Raw genomic sequence first — 19,908 nt, forward strand, 5'->3', positions numbered from 1 at the left:
AATAAATGCTCTTGACAAGCCATTATTATCCTGGATAAATTACATACGTGGTGTACAATATTTACCTATTTTCACATTTTGGTGTACAATCAAAGTTTTTTCACACTAAATTGTACAACCTTCAGGTGACCTCCCACTAAAGTGTACAGCCGATTTTTGTGACCGGTCAACGCTGGTCAACGTTGCCACCTCAGCATTTTTAAACTTCTAAAAAATAAAAGTGAGTCCCACATAATGTTAAATAACTAGACTAATTTCTTTTTTTTCTTGTTTTTTTATTGAATACCTCAAAAACAGCAACTAAGAAAAAATACTCAATAACCAAAATCAATTTTTAATTAATAAGAACTGCAAAAGAAAGCCTCTGAACCAGAACTCTAAATAGCATACTCAAATTCTCCTATTTTTTGTGACGAAAAATGCAAAATCGTCATGAAAAATATGTATTATTTTCATGAGTTCTTTGATAAAAAGATGTAAATCTTAATGTTTCCGACTCGTAATCATCCATTTTCGGGGTTCGGATTGTCACACATCAATTATTTTCATAATTTCAATTATTGTTGTTCGGGTTTATGATTTTGGAGAGAGGATTTTCAGTTTTTGATCAAAATTATGAGAAGGGCAAAAAAATCCAAAAGTGGCGGTGAAAATAAATTTGATGGCGGTATTTAGCAGCTCACTAATTAAAACATAAGCTGCTTCTTGAAAACTTCAATTTTTTTTTAATCTTCACAAATAACATTGTTCCCTTTCTCTCAACCTGCCTCCTTCTATAGAAAATTAAATAGCCAAGCTTAAACGGAAATGACGATGACGAGTCCATGAGCTTGTTGGTTTATAATGAAACTAATTCTTGCATTAAAATCGTAAGTTTGCAAGAACGTTCACAAGATCTGGGTACAAGTTTTCAAAATCGTTAAAATTAAAATTGAGTTTGCTGGAACGTTCCGTCTCTAATAAGTTTCCGGAGAAGATGATTGAGAGTAATTAAAATTGAACCTCTGTGTCTCTGCCTTGCAATTATAGTGGAGTAATTAAAATTATTTAATGGGTGAAAGAATCAGAGATTATTGAAACCTTTTTAGAGAGAGAAATGGTAGAGAGATGAGTGACAGAGAAGACATAGAGAGAGAAATGTGAGAGAGAGAGGAGTTGGAAGAAAGGAGACAATGACATTTTAGTAATTCTATAAGGAATAAGACTATTTTATTAATTCATAGGTCCCACTTTTTTAATGCTATAATGAAAAATGCTGGGGTGGTAACGTCGACCAGCGTTGACCGGTCACAAAAACCGGCTATACACTTTAGTGGAAGGTCACCTAAAGGTTGTACAGTTTAGTGTGAAATTTTATTGGTTGTACACCAAAATATGACAATAGGTAAAAGTTGTCCACCACGTATGTAATTTACCATTTTATTACCCTATTAAAAACCAATCAATGCGCACTAATCCTCATAATTAAAGATAAAGGCGGCGACACCTTTCTCTAGAAATGCACGCTCAGATATATAGCCAGGAAAGGCCCCGCATCAGCAAAGGCCCCGCACCAAGTGGCTCTCCTACCAAGGAGGGAACAACTGATGAAACATGTGAAAAAGACCTTCACATCATCATCAAGGTGAACCCCTCAGTATAGGACCTCGGGCTCGGACCCGACGACTCGCAGTTGGACGAACTCGTCACGAAGGACAACTTTTGCACTTTCTCTCTCTAAGCTCTTGCACTTTCTCTCTCTACTCATCTCTTACGAACTTTAGCATTGGAATGTATTCAAGGACCGTTCCCTACGCAGGACGATCGGACCTATCAACTACGACAAGTCTTACTCCTCAATATTAAATATATATGAAAAAAATGGACAAATAATCTATTTTCTAATAATTGATAAATAATAAATTGTATAGAAAAGTGGTAATGCAATGAGTTTATTATTTTTCAGATGAAAAATGGATTTATATAATGAATAAATATAAATTACATGACGTAAAGCATCGCTTGAGTTCCATTAAAAAAAGATAATAAGGATATGGTAGACTAAAAATGTATCCTCTATGTGTCTTAAGTTCTTAAATTATCATTGCATGCATAATCCACGTCCACTTAATTTATTAAGTTATGAGTTATGAAGCTCTATGTGTCTGTAATTTGTTAAATTATAATGGTCATGCGTACGGGTGTAAACAAGCCGAACCGAGCCGAATTCTAGGTAGGTTCGGTATTGGCTCGTTAATATCTCGAGTCGAGCCATTTTGAGCCGAGTTTTGACGAGTTTTGACCGAACCAAACTTTGACCGAATCTGACCGACCTTTGATCGAGCCGAGCTTTTATCGGGTTTCTAACGAGCTTTAACTAAATTCATCATACATGAATAGAATAAGTACATTAGAAAACAGAAAAGCTTATAACATACTCCATATGAGTTTAAAATATTTATAAAGAAAAATAATCATGTTATTGTCGAGATTCCAGAATAGTAGATGATACTTTGGTCAGAAAACACAAACTCGGAGAAAAAATTTAAACAATGAAACATATATTAAAGTTTGTAATGATATTTTGTGTCATTTTTTATGGGTTAAATCTTATTTGAGTTGTGAATTGTGATGAAAACTAATAATAACTATTGAAAAATATATTATATATATATATATATATATATATTAATTAAAAATAATCGAGTCTGCTCGTGAACTTTCGAGCCAAACCTGGAGAAACTCGGACTAAGCTTGTTAGTGCTAGAGTCGAACCCTATCGAGTCGAGCTTTGATTGAACTTTCAAAGAGTCGAACTTGAATAGTGCGGACTACCAATGCTCATTTGCACCCCTAGTTATATGTCCTTAATTTATTAAATTGTAATTGCATGATGCTGCATGTGTCTTGATTTTTTTTTTTTTTGAAAGTCTTGATTTTTTTTTTTTTACATGGTAATGAACGTTCTGAATTCACGGAAACTACATATGCATGTATAATTAAGTAAAATTTCCACATAGTTCTCTCATTTTTCTTTAATTTATAATTTTCTCATATTTGTTTGATCCCCCTGCCCTTATTATCATTCTCCAAGTCTTTTTATATATCAAAATTGAAGAATGGAATAATCCACGAAATCATAATTTAAAGACACTTGGATTATATAGAGGTGGTGGTTTTAGATCTTAATCAACCTGCCTTTATATCTTATTACGGCCTTATTCTTGATGATTGTAATAGGTTGATTCATTCGTTTAATGATATTAGCATCATTTTTGCTAGTCGTTCTGCGAATAGTGTTGCTCGTGAACTTGCAAGAACATCCTATTCTTAATGGAACCCAACTTAATCCAACCCGATCCATTTATTATCTATATAAATAAAAGTTATTTAAATGACTTAATAACAAACATAATTGATTTGTGGTTAAAGGAAATAGAAATTTTTTCATTTCCCCCTAGCTTTTCCCAATTTTCCTCTTGAATTGGCAGACACAGTTCTGATCTATGTATCCACTTTTTTTGACAAAATATGAAGACACCTTCTCACACATGTTCCGGCCGTCAAATATTAGAACATGAAACCATAAACCTCCATTGTACTTGAAAACCAAAATATCATTTTCTTCAACATGATTTTCAACTACAAAGTCTTCCCAACCATGATTTATGAACACTTTACCATCAATTGTGGTGAGGCGAACTGGCCATACATTGCCACTAGGGCCTTTAAGCGACACTAATTCTGGTAACCTTGGTCTTCTGTTTTCGGTAAAATGCTTGGGAAGCGCCTGCGATTAATACACGATTAGAGAAAATTCATTAAAGGTGCAACTACGTATAAATAGGGTTGTAATCGAGCCGCAAAGCTCGGCTCGCTACAAAATTAACGAGTCCGAGCCGAGATTTGTTTGCTCAAGTTCGGGTCAACTCATTAAAAAATAAACGAGCTCGAGTCGAGTTTTGAGCTTGTTTCGAGCCCAAAATTTTCTTTGAATTAAGAAAATTATCTAACCATGAATCTGAATGACTAACCTATTAAGAAGAAACTCACCGGGGGAAAACTGAAAACATGACTGAACCCTAGCCGCCGCTGCCAATAGCCGCTAGTCCGTCACCACGTTACACCGTATCATGTCGTTTCCGGCATCCCCTCCTCTTGAGGATCATGTTGATATTAGAGTTCTCTTCAATCCAAAGCTCCGCTATAGTAACAAAACGACTGCGCCGACGCCGAAACCATCCTTCTCGTCGGTTTTGAAAAAAGCTTTGCCAGAACAACCAGCGTCGTCGGCGACGATCTCTGAATTGGGGGGCATTAAATCAGTCAAGATTTCCCAGTCGGCTTACAACCGCAGACTAGAGTTATGTGAGCATTCGTTGATTGGCCGTTTGATATTATCGAAAGGAGATTCCCCCAAGCAAGTGGGCGAGTTGCGACAACTGTTGAACATCATTTGGGGTCTTTCGGAATCTTGGAGATTGATTTCAATAGGGAGGGGGTTCTATCATATCCTATTGAAAACCAGAGAGGAGAAGATGAAAGCTATCAGCAAAGGGGTACTAAGCTTAAAGCCAGGAACCTTCAGATTGCAGCCCTGGAAGCCAGACTTTGACCCGTACGTAGAGAAAACAACACAGGCACAGGTATGGATTCGACTATATGCATTGCCATGGGAATATTGGGACCCCAAATTCTTGCTGATATTGATAGGGGATTGGGAGGTTTAATCAGGCTGGATAGAGCGACCATTGAGGGAGATTTTGGCCACTACGCTAGAATGTTGGTAGATATTGACCTAGCAGCAGAATTGCCCACCACGCTGGGTATTGAAAGAGAAGGAAAACATTTCTGGATTGAGGTCATGTATGAGAGGCTACCCAGCTTCTGTAAAGTTTGCACAAATATTGGCCATATGGCATATGAGTGTAGACAGAATTTAAAGCCTGAAACCTTGAAGCAGAAGAAATATGGTCAGGACAGAACAGAACCGAGTGCAGCACAAGAGACCATACGGCCTCCGGTCAGAAATGCAACGAAAGAGCTAATCCTGATTGCCGTTATGAACGCAACACTCATCCAAGCTCTTGAGAAACCCGCGGAGAGAGCCAATAAACAGAATGAAAGGATCACCCAGGCTCTTGAGAACGCGATAATTCCGGTTCCCCCGGTGAATGCAAGTCTCCTAACTACTGAGACACCCGCAGAGGAAGCCAGTGAACCGAAAGAAATTGTTCAACCCCTAGAGAACTCCGCAGACAAGTTTAATGAACAGGTAAAGGAGAGCCGCACCAATAGCCCTGTGCCCGAGCCTGAGGAGGAAAATATAGAACGAACAGATCCGCCGGGCAACTCAAATATACAACCCACGGATACACCAGGCACTACCTCCCCGATCAGCTGGGCTGATGAAGTGGACTCGGAGAATCAGGACTGGGAGACAATTGGACCGAAGAAAATGGAAACACAGAAGAAGATTCAATCAGCTCGTGCTAAAAGAGCCAGCAAGCCTCCGGTTAGATTTAAATGATCGTGCTCTTCTGGAATTGCAGGGGTATACTGAATGCAGGTACCCAGAATTATTTGATAAAGCTATGTAATACTCATAAGCCATTGTTCTTATGCATTGCTGAACCAATGACTGAGTTTTCATCGATTAACCCGCGGTTTTGGTTAAGACTCGGAATGACTTTTATTGCTTCTAATAACCAGGATAGGAAAACACTTTGGTTATTCAGTTCCTTACCAGCTGATGCTCCATTGGATGTTTTATTCCGTCATGAGCAGTTTATTTTAATCAACTGCAGGATCCAAAGTAAGACGACTTACTTATGCTTTGTGTATGGTAGCGTTTGGTCTAATCGACGCAAACAGATGTATGAGGAAATTAATAATCTGCAAAGGGGTAATCCGGGATCATGGCTTCTAGTCGGGGACTTTAATGTGATTACCAGAGCGCATGAAAAATCAGGAAATCCGCCAGCGCGCAGGCCCTGCAGAGAGTTCCGGGAATTTCTGGACATGGGAGAATGGAGAGATGTTCAAGCCTCGGGTCCTTTCTTCACTTGGACGAACGGAAGGCAAGCTCAGGCACGAGTTAACTGCAGACTCAATCGAGCCATTGTTTTTGAGGTTTTTGAGAGTTGTTGGTCTTTTAGCTGCACAATTCTGACAAGACATCATTCAGACCATCATCCGGTATTATTCAGTTTTTATCAGACCCCCCCAAAAGTGGTAAGATTCAGGTTCCAAGCTATGTGGACTTCTCACCCAAATCTGAGAGAAGTTATTAGGGATTTCTGGATGAATCAACACCCGGACATCGGTCCAATGCATTTACTTAGCCTGAAGTTGAGAGGTTTGCGAGGTGTTTTGCGGATCTGGAACCGGGAGGTCTTCAGGCATTTGGATAGGAATATAGAGAGCAGTGAATCCGCTCTGTCTGATATTCAGCAGCAAATGGAGAATGCGGGGTTTTCTGTTGGGCTTCATGAGCAAGAGATAAAGGCACATGAGAAACTTGATTCCCATTTACTGCAGAAAGAAACCTTTCTTCGTGAGAAAAGTCGCATTAACTGGCTTTTGCTGGGGGATCGTAATAGCACGTTCTTTCACCGAATGGCCAATCATCGGCAAGCCATGGTGGGGATCCATGCGATGGATATCAATGATGAAATTGTGACAGATAAAAATGTAATCTCGGATCATATTGCGGACTACTTCTCGAATTTATTTAAGAATCCGAGAAAGGATCCCGTGGACCTGCGGGCGGTGCAAGAGGTGATCACGCCCTCGGTTACTGCTGATATGAATAAGGAGCTGATTCGTTGCCCATCGGACTCTGAAATTAAAGCTACTGTGATGAACATGAATCCCTCGAGCTCGCCTGGCCCGGATGGCTTCACAGGTACATTCTTTCAATCCTACTGGGAAATTATTGGTAGTGATGTCTGTAAAGCGGTCCTTTGGTTCTTCCAGACAGGTGTTATCACGACGGGTTTGAACTCCAGTATCATGGCTTTAATCCCCAAAGTGGAGGGGGCAATTAGAATCGAGCAATACCGGCCTATAGTGATGAGCAACTTTGTTTTTAAGATAATTTCAAAGATTTTAGCAGACAGGCTAGCTTTGGTTGCAAGGGAGATTATTTCTTCCAATCAGTTTGGTTTCATTAGTGGTCACAGCATCCATCAGTGCATCGCGATGGCCTCCGAAGGAGTGAATTTTCTCCAGAAGAAGTGTTTTGGGGGCAACTTGAGTATGAAAATCGACATCACTAAAGAGTTTGACACGCTCGACTGGAATTTTCTCCTTGAAGTGCTGGAAGCTTTTGGTTTCTCATTGCAGTTCAGGGATTGGATATTAAACATCCTATCCTCAGCTCGAATTTCTATCTTAACACCTTCCGGAGTAAATGGTTATTTCGGTTGCTCCCGTGGTGTCCGCCAGGGTGACCCGTTATCACCACTTCTGTTCGCCCTAGCTGAAGAGTTCCTGAGCCATAGTCTTACGCAACTAAGGGAAGCTAGTAGGCTGGTACCGGTGTCTTACACTTCTTCTGTGAGTTTACCCACGCATCTCCTTTACGCAGACGACATTCTCTTATTCTGCAAGGCAACTGTCAGCAATGTTAAGGTAATTGCTGAAACCTTTGATCAGTATGGGCAACTTTCTGGTCAGCGAGTCAGCTGGAATAAATCCGAGATCTTTTTGGGGAAACACATCACACCCAGACGAAGTGGTAGGCTTGCGGATTTAATTGGGATTCGGGTTGGTCAGCTCCCGTTTAATTACCTGGGTGTGCCGATGTTTTCTGGGGCTCCCAAAACTTTACATTTGAAGCAACTGGCGGATAAAATTGCAAACTCATTCGCTAAATGGCAAGGCAGCGCTCTCTCCATGGCAGGTAGGATCACACTAGTGAAATCGGTTATTAATAACGCCTTTGTGCACTCTTGCATTGTTTATAAGTGGCCGAACTTGCTGCTGAAGGCGCTGACAAGACAAATAAAAAACTTTGTCTGTTCGGGTTCCACCGCAAATCGGAAGATGGTAACACCGGCATGGGATCTTTGCACGAAATCAATACATGATGGTGGGCTAGGGCTGAAAAAACTTGAGTTACTCAACATGGCGCTGTCAGGGAAAATGGCCTGGGGAATCTTAACTGGCTCATCGCTCGGCTTTTCTCTGCTGAGGAACAGATTCATCAGCGCCTCGGGTTTGCCTAGGCTGATCTCGAACTCTTCAATCTGGAGTTCGTGCAAAGGGGCTTACAAGCTGCTAAGGGATAATTGTCAGTGACTGCTAGGGAAGTTCTCCACTAAAAACTTCTAGAATGATGAGTGGTTGATTTCGACTGTGGCTGAACAGCTGGGGATCGATAATAGGGACAGATTGAAATTAGTGGATGAAGTGCAGGATTTCAGGCACCGGGACGCCTGGTTCAATCTCCCACCGCTACCCCCGGATATACAAAATGCGATTGCATTGATTCGGATATCCGACGAGGAGGATAGGTGCATTTGGAAACCAGCAACGGACGGACGGTTCAGAGTTTCCTTGTTCTACCGGTGGCTCCTGCACCCTCCAAACGCCCATATTTGTCGGCTCTTATGGAAGCCGCACATCCCTCCATCACACTCACTGATGGTTTGGCGGGCTTACCATTACAGATTACCTAAAAAGACGACTCTGCAGGAAAGGGGCATGATTCTGGCATCGCAATGTGGCCTATGCAGTCGGCACCTGAAAACAACAGATCACCTATTGGTTAACTGTTCGTTTGTTGCTTCACTTTGGCAAGCGGTCTCAAGCTTGTTTGGTAGACGTATCCCTCAAACCGGCTCGGTAAAGGAGCTTCTGGATTATGCCCTGACCGTACAGTTCAGTCCGCAAATTGCTGCGCTTTGGCTCAGTGCAATAATTCATGTTGTTTGGCTTACTTGGAAGGTCCGGAATGCTTTCATCTTTGAGGACCAGCAACCAAATGTCCAGAAAACATTACGAATGTTGTGGCAATGTATTAGAGATTCAGACAGATTGAATAAGGGAACTGTTTGGAATTCAGGAGTGGAGCGAAACCTTCTAAAAAACCTGCTAATCAAGCCGAGGCTTCAGTGCGCTCCTCGCATCATTCCGGTAATTTGGCAATGCCCACCGCGTGGTTGGCTGAAAATCAACACGGGCGCTTCTGTTCTGCTGGGAATAGTGGGTTGTGGTGGCGTATGTAGGGACCATGGAGGCCAATTCAAGGGAGCTTTTGCGATGCCGGACTCCTCCCCGCATGCGCACATCGCGGAGCTGCGGGCCGTCATCGTAGCGATTAACTGGGCTTTCGAAAAGGGCTGGATGACCATATGGCTCGAAACTGATTCCACTTATACGGTCACTGTGGTTCGCTCCCGCACTGACAGGGTGCCGTGGGTTCTGCTGTTAGACTGGAAGGCTTGCCTCGTCCGTTTACAGAACATGCAGGTGGTTATCTCCCACGTCTACCGCGAAGGGAACAAAGTTGCATATGCTCTAGCTGCGCTGGGGCGTCAAAGCACGAGTAGCCAATGGTGGGACTTGGCTCCGGACTTTTGTAAACCTTTATTGTTTGAAAACTTATGTGACCATGCTGTTTATCGGTTCACCTAACTTTGGTTTCATGGTTGTTTGTTATCTTTTCCCTTCTTTTTAATAATACTGGGTCTCGGGTTGCGGTTTTCAGGGGGTGCCAGCCTGGCTGGGATGTCCTGTTCTGTTTCGCCCGCCTCCTCATTTTTAATAAAAAAAAAGAAAATTATCTAACCATGATTTATTTGTGAGTAAATCGTTAATTATATTCATGAAGTTTGCTCGCAAATAGCTCTTTAATAGTGTACATAAACAAACTCACAAGCAAAGTTTGTGAATATATAAATAAGATGCTTATAAATAGTTCGTCTATTACTCATTTATTATATTTGTGAACGAACTCCTCTAAATAACAAATGAAATAATATTAAGTTTAGATATTTGTGAACTAACACAAAAAATTATATAGTTTTCTACAAAACTAAAATTTGTTCATAAATATTTTAATCGAGCCTGTTCGCGAGCTTTCGAGCCGAGCTTTGGTCTGCTCAAGCTCAGCTCATTTATGAACCGAGTCAATAAATCATGCTCACGAGCGGCTCGTTTACAAATCGAGCCGAGCTTTTATCGAGCCGATCACCGAGCCACTCATGAGCGGCTCGGCTACAATCCAAAAAAAATTCCGCCAAAAAAACTCATGCATAAGTATGTGCATATATACTGAAACAGTTCCCCCAAAAAAACTCATGCATAAGTATGTGCATATATGCATAATCAGATACAGTAAAACCTTTATAAATTAATAATGTTGGGACCATAAAATTTTATTAATTTATAGATATATTAATTTATCGAGTATTAAATTATTGAATTGGCCCAAGTCGGGACCAGAAGAAATTATTATTTTAAAGAGGTTATTAATTTATTGAGTATTGATTTATGAAGGTTTTACTGTAGTTGTATTTATGGAACATGAAACTTACAAGCTTCCCCTCGAACCCAGCACGGAAAACTATAGAGAAGTTGTGGCACTGAAAATCGTTCGGAATAAGTTCCTTTTCACAGCTTCCTTTGTGATTCCTGCATTCTTCTTCTGCCACATCCACTTAGATCAAAACTGAAAGAACCAGAAAAATAAGCTCAAAAGGCAAATTGATGTCAATGGCGAATTGTGGTTACAATATTGGTTTCTAGTATAATTGCTTATAATTTTATTCTTATAAAGCCAAAAAAAAAAAACAATCGAAACATACATTTATAACATTAAAACGAGGTTTGTGTTGCCAAGGATGAGAATGGGAAAAAAAATATCTTTGTGGATCACGACTAATAAATGTTTTGAGATTTTTTTATTACAACCCGACTAATAAAAATGATAACAGAATTTCATAAACCGTGCATCGCACGTGCATTCGATTAGTTTCTCTAAATACTTATCCAAGCTAGATTAAACCAAATTAGGTGGGTTTAAGCTAGCTTGGATAAGTATTTAGAGAAACTAGTCGAATGCACGTGCGATGCATGGTTTATGAAATTCCGTTATCATTTTTCAAAAATATTAAATAAGTAGATAAATTTTATAGTTTAATCAGAACACTGTGTTGCACAACAATACATATAATATGGAATATTTATTTTAGTTTTAGTCAATAAAATTTAAATTAAGTATTTTCTTAAAATTTTATATTTCACATAGATGGATAATGATTTTTTTATGAAATATATTTAATAATATATTATTGTAGAGTCATTTTTTATTCAACATAATTAGCAACATTATCAAATTTTAATTTTTTTAGTATGTGGGCAAAGTTTTCCTCACGGTTTTTATAATCTAGTTTCTAAAAATCCACCTTTAAATTCACCATTAATTAAAGAATAGAATAACTGTAAATTGAATAACATAAATAATAAAATTATAATAAATTTGATATAATAAACCTTCAGATGAACTTGATGAACGAAAGGAGAAGATTTATTTAATGTTTGATATAAGTAAGCGTGAGTCGAACTCTTACCTTGTGTATCGAATGATCACTAGAAAATCAAGAAATAGGACAAACAAATCAAAATAAAAAATTTGGGAACTGAACAAAATTTAGGAGAGAGAAAAAATTTCAACTGAACTGTCTACCTACTTCGAATGAGCAAAAAAACACTCTTATAGGAAAACTGTTGGAGTTTTTTTTTTCCTCCATTAATTCACTTAATCTTACTAAATGAATTCATGTAATGACAAATTAAACTTATGTAAGCGCAAAAACGTTTTACAGAATTAATGATAAACATTAATCTCATTAATTCCATTATTGAAATTTAACCGTTCAACATTTATATATTGTTACTATATAGATTAACAAAGAGAAGGCCCAGGGATCGTCAAGGTAGGAGTCGACTCTAGCTTTTCGGCTTGTTAATATTAGGGGTGGCAACGGTGCAGGGCGGGGACGGTTATGTATTTACTATTCCGTCCGCAAATGTTTACGGGACGGTTTCGGGGAATCCCCATTAAATGATTTGAGAATTTTTTTCATCCTCATCCCCTGTCCATACGGTTTCGGAGAATCTCTATACCCAATAAATTAATAATATTGATTTTTATATATACAAAAATTTAATTATAATATTTAAAAATAACCAAAAACATTTAATTTTGTACTCACAGAGTAACCAGCAAACTGGTTACAGATTAATTTGTAACCAATTTGTTGGTTACTCTTTAATCTGTAACCAGCAAACTAGTTACATAAATTTGTAACCAGCAACAATTGCTGATTATATTGCCCTTATACATATTTTTTTATAAAAAGTTACTAATTTATTATGATACATTAATATAAAATAATGGTTAGAAATCAAAATTAATAATTTTATTCGAGGATCCCTACGGAAATTTACACGGTAACGGGGCGAAAATAGCAACCCTCGTCCCCATTTAGATTTTTGGGGAAAAAAATTCCCGTCCGCATCCCCATTGGTTCGGATACTCGCGGTTTTCGGATAATCCCTTCCCCATTGCCATCCCTAGTTAATATCAAGCAGATTCCGAATTTGAATTGAGCTCTCTCAAGCTGAGCTTTGACCAAACCGAATTCAAATAGTTTGCGAGTCGTACAAATTAATTAACACCTTTTGTTAGATGTGAATGTTGTTATTGGTAGGTTTGTTGTTGAGCTTAAAATTCTATGGCTGGTCAAAATATTTAGAGAAAAATGTTGCTCCGTTCGTTACATGTCTTTCTAGAGATTTTTTTGTTTCCATAATACATATTATTTGACTTTTAACAAATTTATACCTTCATTTAACCTGCTTTTTTACTTTGAGAATAGATAAAAAAATAATTAGCGAATTGCAATTTTTTTTTAAAAATTTTACGTACAATGTGCTTACATTAAAGAAGAAAGAAAAATCTCCACTTCATCCTGATATGATTCGAACCACTAGTCCTAGTCATAGGTATGTTCCTAACCGCTAAGCTAAAAGTTTCACCACTAGCGAATGCATTTAATATAAGAATAACAAATTTTTTAATTAAAATTAACTGTTTTTCTTAATTTTTATACATAAGACATGGATTGTGGAACAGATAGAATGAAGTACTTCGTTACTTTTTTTTTTATAGGAATACTAAAATTTCATTAGATAATAAGAGTGATAGTACAACATGAAAATAGTAAGGAGTAAAACCTCACATACATAAAGACAAAGCCTATTACATGGACAATAAAGGCAAGAAAAAAACTACAAAGAGCAAAAACAACCATAAAAGATACATCTAAAATAGAGGATCGTTGAACCATATATTTATCGTAACCCCAGATTCGCAGCAGAACAACTGTAGTCCAATCTTCATCCTTTGGCCTAGTCTGAAACACCGGATCTAAGTCCTTTCTTTTTTTGCAACCACGTAGATCCAGTGATCTACGGATAAGATCTACATTTTCTGCACTTGCTACAACAGAAAAGGTTACAGGAACAAAGATTTTAACAAACAGATGCACGCCAACCGAATCCAGAGATCGGATAAAATATGTCAGATCCAAAACGATACAACAAAAGGAAAACAAACTAACAAAACAGAAAAAATAAAATACCGGGGGAGGAGGACATGGAGATATTGACCCATGTGTACTCAAATCACAATGTTCTAAAATGTTAGCAATATAATAATAATTTATAGTATTTATTCTATTATTGTAGCTATAAAGAACCAAACAATGCTCTGCAAAGTTAAATAAATGTTAGAAAATATAATAATATATTATCTACATATCTTTTGAAAAGCTCAATTTATAAATTTCTTATTTTTCAAATTAATAAAATAATGCAATTATTGAACTCCCATGGACTGAATGCATTGTATACTGTTGTCAATAAATGCGTTCATGAAATTATTATGTATAAATGCAAAACGCTTAAAACATTATTATTTGTTCTCTGATGAATCTAAAATTTTGATTTTTACCGTCTAACTTTTTTTTTTTTTTTTTTGATAGTAATGCTCATACTTCATTAAATCAGAAAATTGCAAGTACAACCTGAGACCAGTAAGGAATAAAACCTTACACACATATAGGTTAAATCTAATACATAGTCCACTAGAGCAAGAAAATGACTATTAAAAGCAAAAAAAGTCATTAAAGGTACATTAAACATAAACAACAGTTGAAATATATATAGATCGTAATTCCAAACTCGCCGCAAAGCAACTGTAGTCTAATCTTCAGCCTTTGAACTATTCTGAACCTTCGGATCTAAGTCCTTTCTTTTGCAATCCCGTGGTCCACTCTAATCTATCATTTGATCATATTTGTTCCCGTATTATCCAGAATTTATGAAACCCCAACTAGTGTAAATGGTTGAAACTTCACAAATTTTGGATACTTCAGAAACAAATGTAATCAAATAATAGATTAGAGTGTAAAGACTAACATTTTGAATATGTAGTTGATCAAATGTTACCAAATAATAAATCAGAGACCAAAAACCAACATTTTGAATAGATCAAGAGCCAAATAGTCATTTAATCCAAATGCAAAATAATAGTATTAATACAACAACAACAAAGCTTTAGTCCCAAAATGATTCGGGGTCGGCTAACATGAACCATCATATAAAACCGTGAAATCAAGTCGTGTCAGCGACACAAATTCGCCCCCTCCACTCCGTCCTATCCACTACTATATTTTCCTCAATTCCCAGTAAACTCATATCACTATCGATCACCCTCCTCCAAGTTTGCTTAGGTCTTCCCCTACCCCTCACCACTACATCCCTTTGCCACTCTTCGGTCCTCCTAACCGGCGCATCAAGCGCTCTACGTCTCACATGGCCAAACCACTTTAGTCGGTTTTCTCTCATTTTATTCTCAATAGATGTAACCCCTACTTTTGTCCTAATTATTTCATTACTCACCCGATCCTTTCTCGTATGACCACACATCCATCTCAACATACGCATCTCCGCCACCGACATCTTATGGATGTGACAGTGTTTCACTGCCCAACACTCCGTACCATATAACAATGCTGGTCTGATTGCCGTGCGGTAGAATTTTTCTTTCAATCTATTAGGCATGCCGGGGTCACAAAGGAAACCCGTAGCACTCTTCCACTTCGACCAACCAGATTTAATCCTATGAGCAACATCTCCATCTACTTCTTCATCCGTTTGGATAATAGATCCTAAATACCGGAAGCAATCTGATGCCTGAACAACTCTCCCATCTAGGGTGATTGTCCCTGTCTCCCTACTCCTATGGCCGCTAAACTTACACTCTAAATATTCTGTCTTACTTCGGCTCAACTTAAAGCCTCTAGATTCTAGAGTTTGTCTCCATAATTCCAACTTCCTCTCCACTCCTTCTTTCGTCTCATCAACCAACACAATATCATCTGCAAACAACATGCACCATGGTATACAATCTTAAAGTGAACTTGTTAGTTCATCCATAACAATGGCAAAAAGAAATGGGCTTAGTGCGGAACCTTGATGCACTCCAATCGTAATAGAGAACTCTTCAATCTTCCCAACACTAGTACGTACACTCGTGCATGCTCTCTCATACATGTCCTTTATAATGTCAATATATTTTCGCGAAATGCCTTTTCTTATAATGTACCTCCTAAATCGGTTTCTTATTAATTCATTACATTGTTTTCCTTAGGCATTTTAGCTTTCCTCTCTAACTTTAATAAAAAAATCTCAGGTTTTCATTTTCTTTGTGCATTGTCTTTGTCAAAGATCGTGTTTCCAAAAAAAAAATTAGAACATTGCCACTAAGTTTAAATGCCAAAATATCACCACATGTCAGTTATTAAGAAATAATGGTCAAATTTTCATTCAAATTTGATGAAATTTCACAAATTGGAATTCTTCAGTAATGTAATATTTTACATTATATTGTGTCGTTAAACTCCTCAAGTCAAACATTTTAGTATTGAAATTGCTAGAAAATCTTGACAAAATAACTCTATTCAAACAAAAAGTAGTATTCAACTATCTTATTGGAACAAATTAAACAAATTAAAATTCAATGACCATATTGAAACATTAAACAAAATTAAGTGACTATTTGTGATTTTAATCCATTTAAAAAAAAGATATATTGATTAGAGATTAAATTGCACAAAATTTAGCTAAACTTAAAGAGTGTTTAGTTGCTCATTTTAGAGATTAAAGCAGTTTTTTCTAATTAGAAATTAAAACAGTTTTTTCTAACAGCAAACCGTAACAACATACAGTAGATAAAACAAATGATCCCTTAATAACTTACAATTAACATCATAAACACAATTGGAAATATTCAATAACATTTAATAAAAAAGACAACTGGTTGTTTATTTAGCTTTTAAGTGCCCAACCAGAAAAGCAACTTGGGATGTCTTCATAATCATACCATCCCTACATTACTTTAAAACACAAATATCTCGGGTTAATTACATCCACGATCCTCCAACTATTAGAAATAGAACGAAATTACCAGGCAAAACGCTCACATTTCACTTTTACCAAACTCATTTGCCAGATACGCCACACGGATCCCAAGTCATTGACATGACACCAATGTGACATCTCCGGACTGATTTCGTGAAACGGGGAGGAATTATAGAAATTCCGTTCCATTTCTGATAGTTGAAGGACTATAGATGCAATTAATCTCCTCACCATTGGTGAACAAACACACCACTGCTTCTTAGGCTGTGGAAGAGATCAATGCAATATTGGCTTCCCACACCATTGCCATCATCTACATGGTCTCTGCAACTTAAGAAGAGTTCATCAATGGAGCATATAACTCCATTTTCAAACAACTGAGTAAGGAATTTCAATTCTGCTTCCTCAGCTTTCATCTTCACAACCACGAAATCCGCGTGCTCCACGGTATCTCTAAACCAAGCAAGGAAATCAAATCCATCATCATCTTCCAATGGATCAAGGTCTTCGTCTTCGTAATTCGAAGCACTAGTAGTAGCCTTCTCTCCAGCTAGTCCGGGATAGTAAATGAAGTTAACACCCGGTGCTCCAACACGCGAAAGCAGCAGCGAGGTGTTGTGGTCTACAAAATAGACATTGAAATCCTTGTGATCCAATGGATAATCTGGCAAGAACCAGTTCGAAACACCCGAATTAAGACGCTCTGCAGCCCCAATTTCAATGTACACTAATCCCTTCCCCCCAGTAGAGACATTCATGAAACTGGGGAGGTACGCGGTCTTCTTGTTCTCGTTCTCATTCTCATTCTCGCTCTCGCTCTCGAATCCAATACCCTTATCCTCCATAAGAGGCTCTAGATGTTCCATAAAAGGTCTGTTATTCATAACAGATCTACAATCATCCGGTAGGATGAATTGTTCAAAGTAACCGGCTTTTTCAATTCTCTTCTTGAAAACAACCAAAGTATAGCCATTAACATGACCAACATGTACCACATTGGAAGCCTTTAACAATGATGAAACGGGCGTAGCTGATCTAATCAAGCCGTTCGGGTTCAACCCGTTGCCATCTACAAGCATAGCCCCAACTCCACCGGGCTTAAGAACACGCTCAACCTCGAGCACAAGCAATGCAGGGACAGGAACCTCATCAAGGTACCTAGACAGCACAAAATCAAAGGAATTGTCTGCATATTGAAGCTCATAAACGAACTTCCTTTGCTTAAGCGAGAAAAAGGGGTGCCTATGAACCCCACAAGCATTACCAAACCCTAGCTCTCGCAATGCATAGACAGCAGAAGCTGATCCTTCACCCACACAGAGAGCTCTATTGCTATAATCCAACAATTCCTTCCCCATTAACTCTCTGACTACATTAGTAGTCAAATTGACATCCTCTTCGCACTCGAATGAGTTCCAAATAGGCCTCAAAAATCGATTCCGAAACAAGGTTGTTGAACCAGTAATCATATGACATTCATCAAAATGCACATTATCAAGCAGCACAGGATCAACACCAGATAAGATTTGAACCAAAGGAATCAACGAAAGAGTCAAGGCAAGCATAAATGCGCGTAAAATTACACGCCTGGCTATAGACCCACCGAGGATCTGCACCCTAAAAGCCTTCAATTCCATAGGGCTATTCTTTCAAACACCAAATCGGCACAGGAATATCAAAAACCCCCAATTTGTTTCCAACGGAATATCAAAAAGATCGTAAACAGAGAGATTTAAGCCAAAAGTGGAAAGAAGAAGAGATCTAACGAGTACAAAACCTGGATGAAGTGTGATTTCCACCCACGAGGACACCCATTGATTTTTGAATTCTTAACCAAACACTCCTCGGAACCCTCTTCGGCGTCATTGCTTGACAGAAAATCAAAATCCTCCCCAGATCTCTACATGCCTACAATGAAATTGAATTACCTTGATTCTTCAAGCAAACCCTAACGATTTCTACTGAATCTGAGGGGAGAAGAGAGGCAGATCTGAAAATGAGAGCTTTGAGTGGGAGTGGTAATGGGGGATGGGAGTTGTGAGACAGAGCAATTTATGAAACTGATAGAACAGTGGAGAGTGAGTTGTGAAAAGGCTTACGTGGCAGGCAAAAGAAGGTTCTTGGAAGAGAGAAGGCGGGACCGTGACACGACTTGACGCCGTAAATATTTTAAAACTGAGTTTGATTTTTTTTACAGTTAAATAAGAGTCGTCCATTTGTCTTTCTTCCTCAATGATTAAGTGCTGTCTCGAGATTGTCGTTTCATATAATTAATTATTTTTATTCTGAGATAATGTATTCCCTCCATTATTTGTTTTTTGGAATTTGCTAATTTTTGGAGTATAATGAGAAATTTAAACTTATATGATGTTAATTATGTTTATGCATATGTGTGATAATTATTATTATTTTTTTTTTTTTTTATGGAAATGCTTATACTTTCATTATACTTTCATTAGATAGAAAAAGAAGAACAAGTACAATAAAACAGTAAGGAATAACACCTCACAAAATCCATGAAGGAATAAAAAAGATTACAATGAGCAAAACAAATCATTAAAGGTAAAAAGAACACAAAAAAACAATAAATCATATATTTCCTGGAAATCCAAATCTGCAAAAGAGTGTCTGCATTCCAATCTTCATCCTTTAAGTCATTCCGAACATTTGGACGTGAGTCCTTTCTTTTGTTGCAACCACATAGATATATTGATCTACGGATAAAATAAATCGTTTCCGCTCTTGCTAAATCCGAAAAATGTATAAATAAAAGAATTGTAGGAAACAGATACAATTCAGATAGATAAAGAGATCCGAAAAGATATATGAACACCAACTAAAATAAAATAAAAATAAAAAGATAAAAAAATCTAACCCGATGTGAAGAAGAAGAAGAAGGAAGACAAACTTCCTTCTTTCTCCTTAAAGTAGAACCAGAAGGGAAAAGAAAGTTTGAAGGAGAAGAGAAGAGGAAGCATTTATTGTTTTGTCTTTTTTGTTGCCTAGAAAGAAAAGAGGAGGCAGTTAACGATAATTAATTTATCTTTCAAACATTATGTAACCGACGGAATATTTTGATTTGTATTAATAAGGTAAATAATTTATCAGTCCCCTTTTTACCTAACACACTATTTAGTTTTTTTATTTTGAAAAACATTTCCTATCTTTTATTAATATTAATTATTTGGACATTTTGTCTATTTTTTTTTATATTTTTAACCGTTATATTTGGCATAAACAAATAGTGGTGAATCTCTTAGCCTAGTGATTTAAGAGCTTACATATGCCTTGAGAGGTCATGGGTTCGAATCACATCCGGGTCTGGTGGAGATTTTTCTTTCTTCTTTAATGTAAGCGCTTTGCGCAAATTTTTTTTAAAAAAAAAATAAAAATAAAAATAAAAAAACAGACAGAAAATAACGGAGTAACATG

The 19,908-nt window shown here is 37.6% G+C and overlaps 1 protein-coding gene across 1 annotated transcript; it reads right to left on the bottom strand.

Moving 5' to 3' along the window:
• Positions 1–16,283: 16,283 nt before the first annotated feature.
• On the bottom strand, positions 16,284–18,531 carry LOC136208108 (uncharacterized). The gene is made up of 2 exons (XM_065998938.1): positions 18,241–18,531; positions 16,284–18,125 (listed from the first exon to the last, which is right to left on the bottom strand). The coding sequence occupies exons 1-2, from the start codon at positions 18,340–18,342 to the stop codon at positions 16,704–16,706; spliced, it is 1,524 nt and encodes a 507-aa protein (XP_065855010.1). The 5' UTR covers positions 18,343–18,531; the 3' UTR covers positions 16,284–16,703.
• Between the last annotated feature and the right edge of the window lie 1,377 nt (positions 18,532–19,908).

Source organism: Euphorbia lathyris, chromosome 10 (genome assembly GCF_963576675.1).
Source record: "Euphorbia lathyris chromosome 10, ddEupLath1.1, whole genome shotgun sequence".
NCBI classification, from domain to species: Eukaryota; Viridiplantae; Streptophyta; class Magnoliopsida; order Malpighiales; family Euphorbiaceae; genus Euphorbia; species Euphorbia lathyris.

Bases quoted from the DNA above. Each gene is read 5' to 3' on its own strand.
- LOC136208108 (XM_065998938.1), bottom strand. From the start codon at position 18,342: ATGACGCCGAAGAGGGTTCCGAGGAGTGTTTGGTTAAGAATTCAAAAA. The intron at 18,126-18,240 runs TAGATCTCTTCT...TTTGGTGTTTGA, and splicing joins CATCCAGGTTTTGTACTCGT to AAGAATAGCCCTATGGAATT.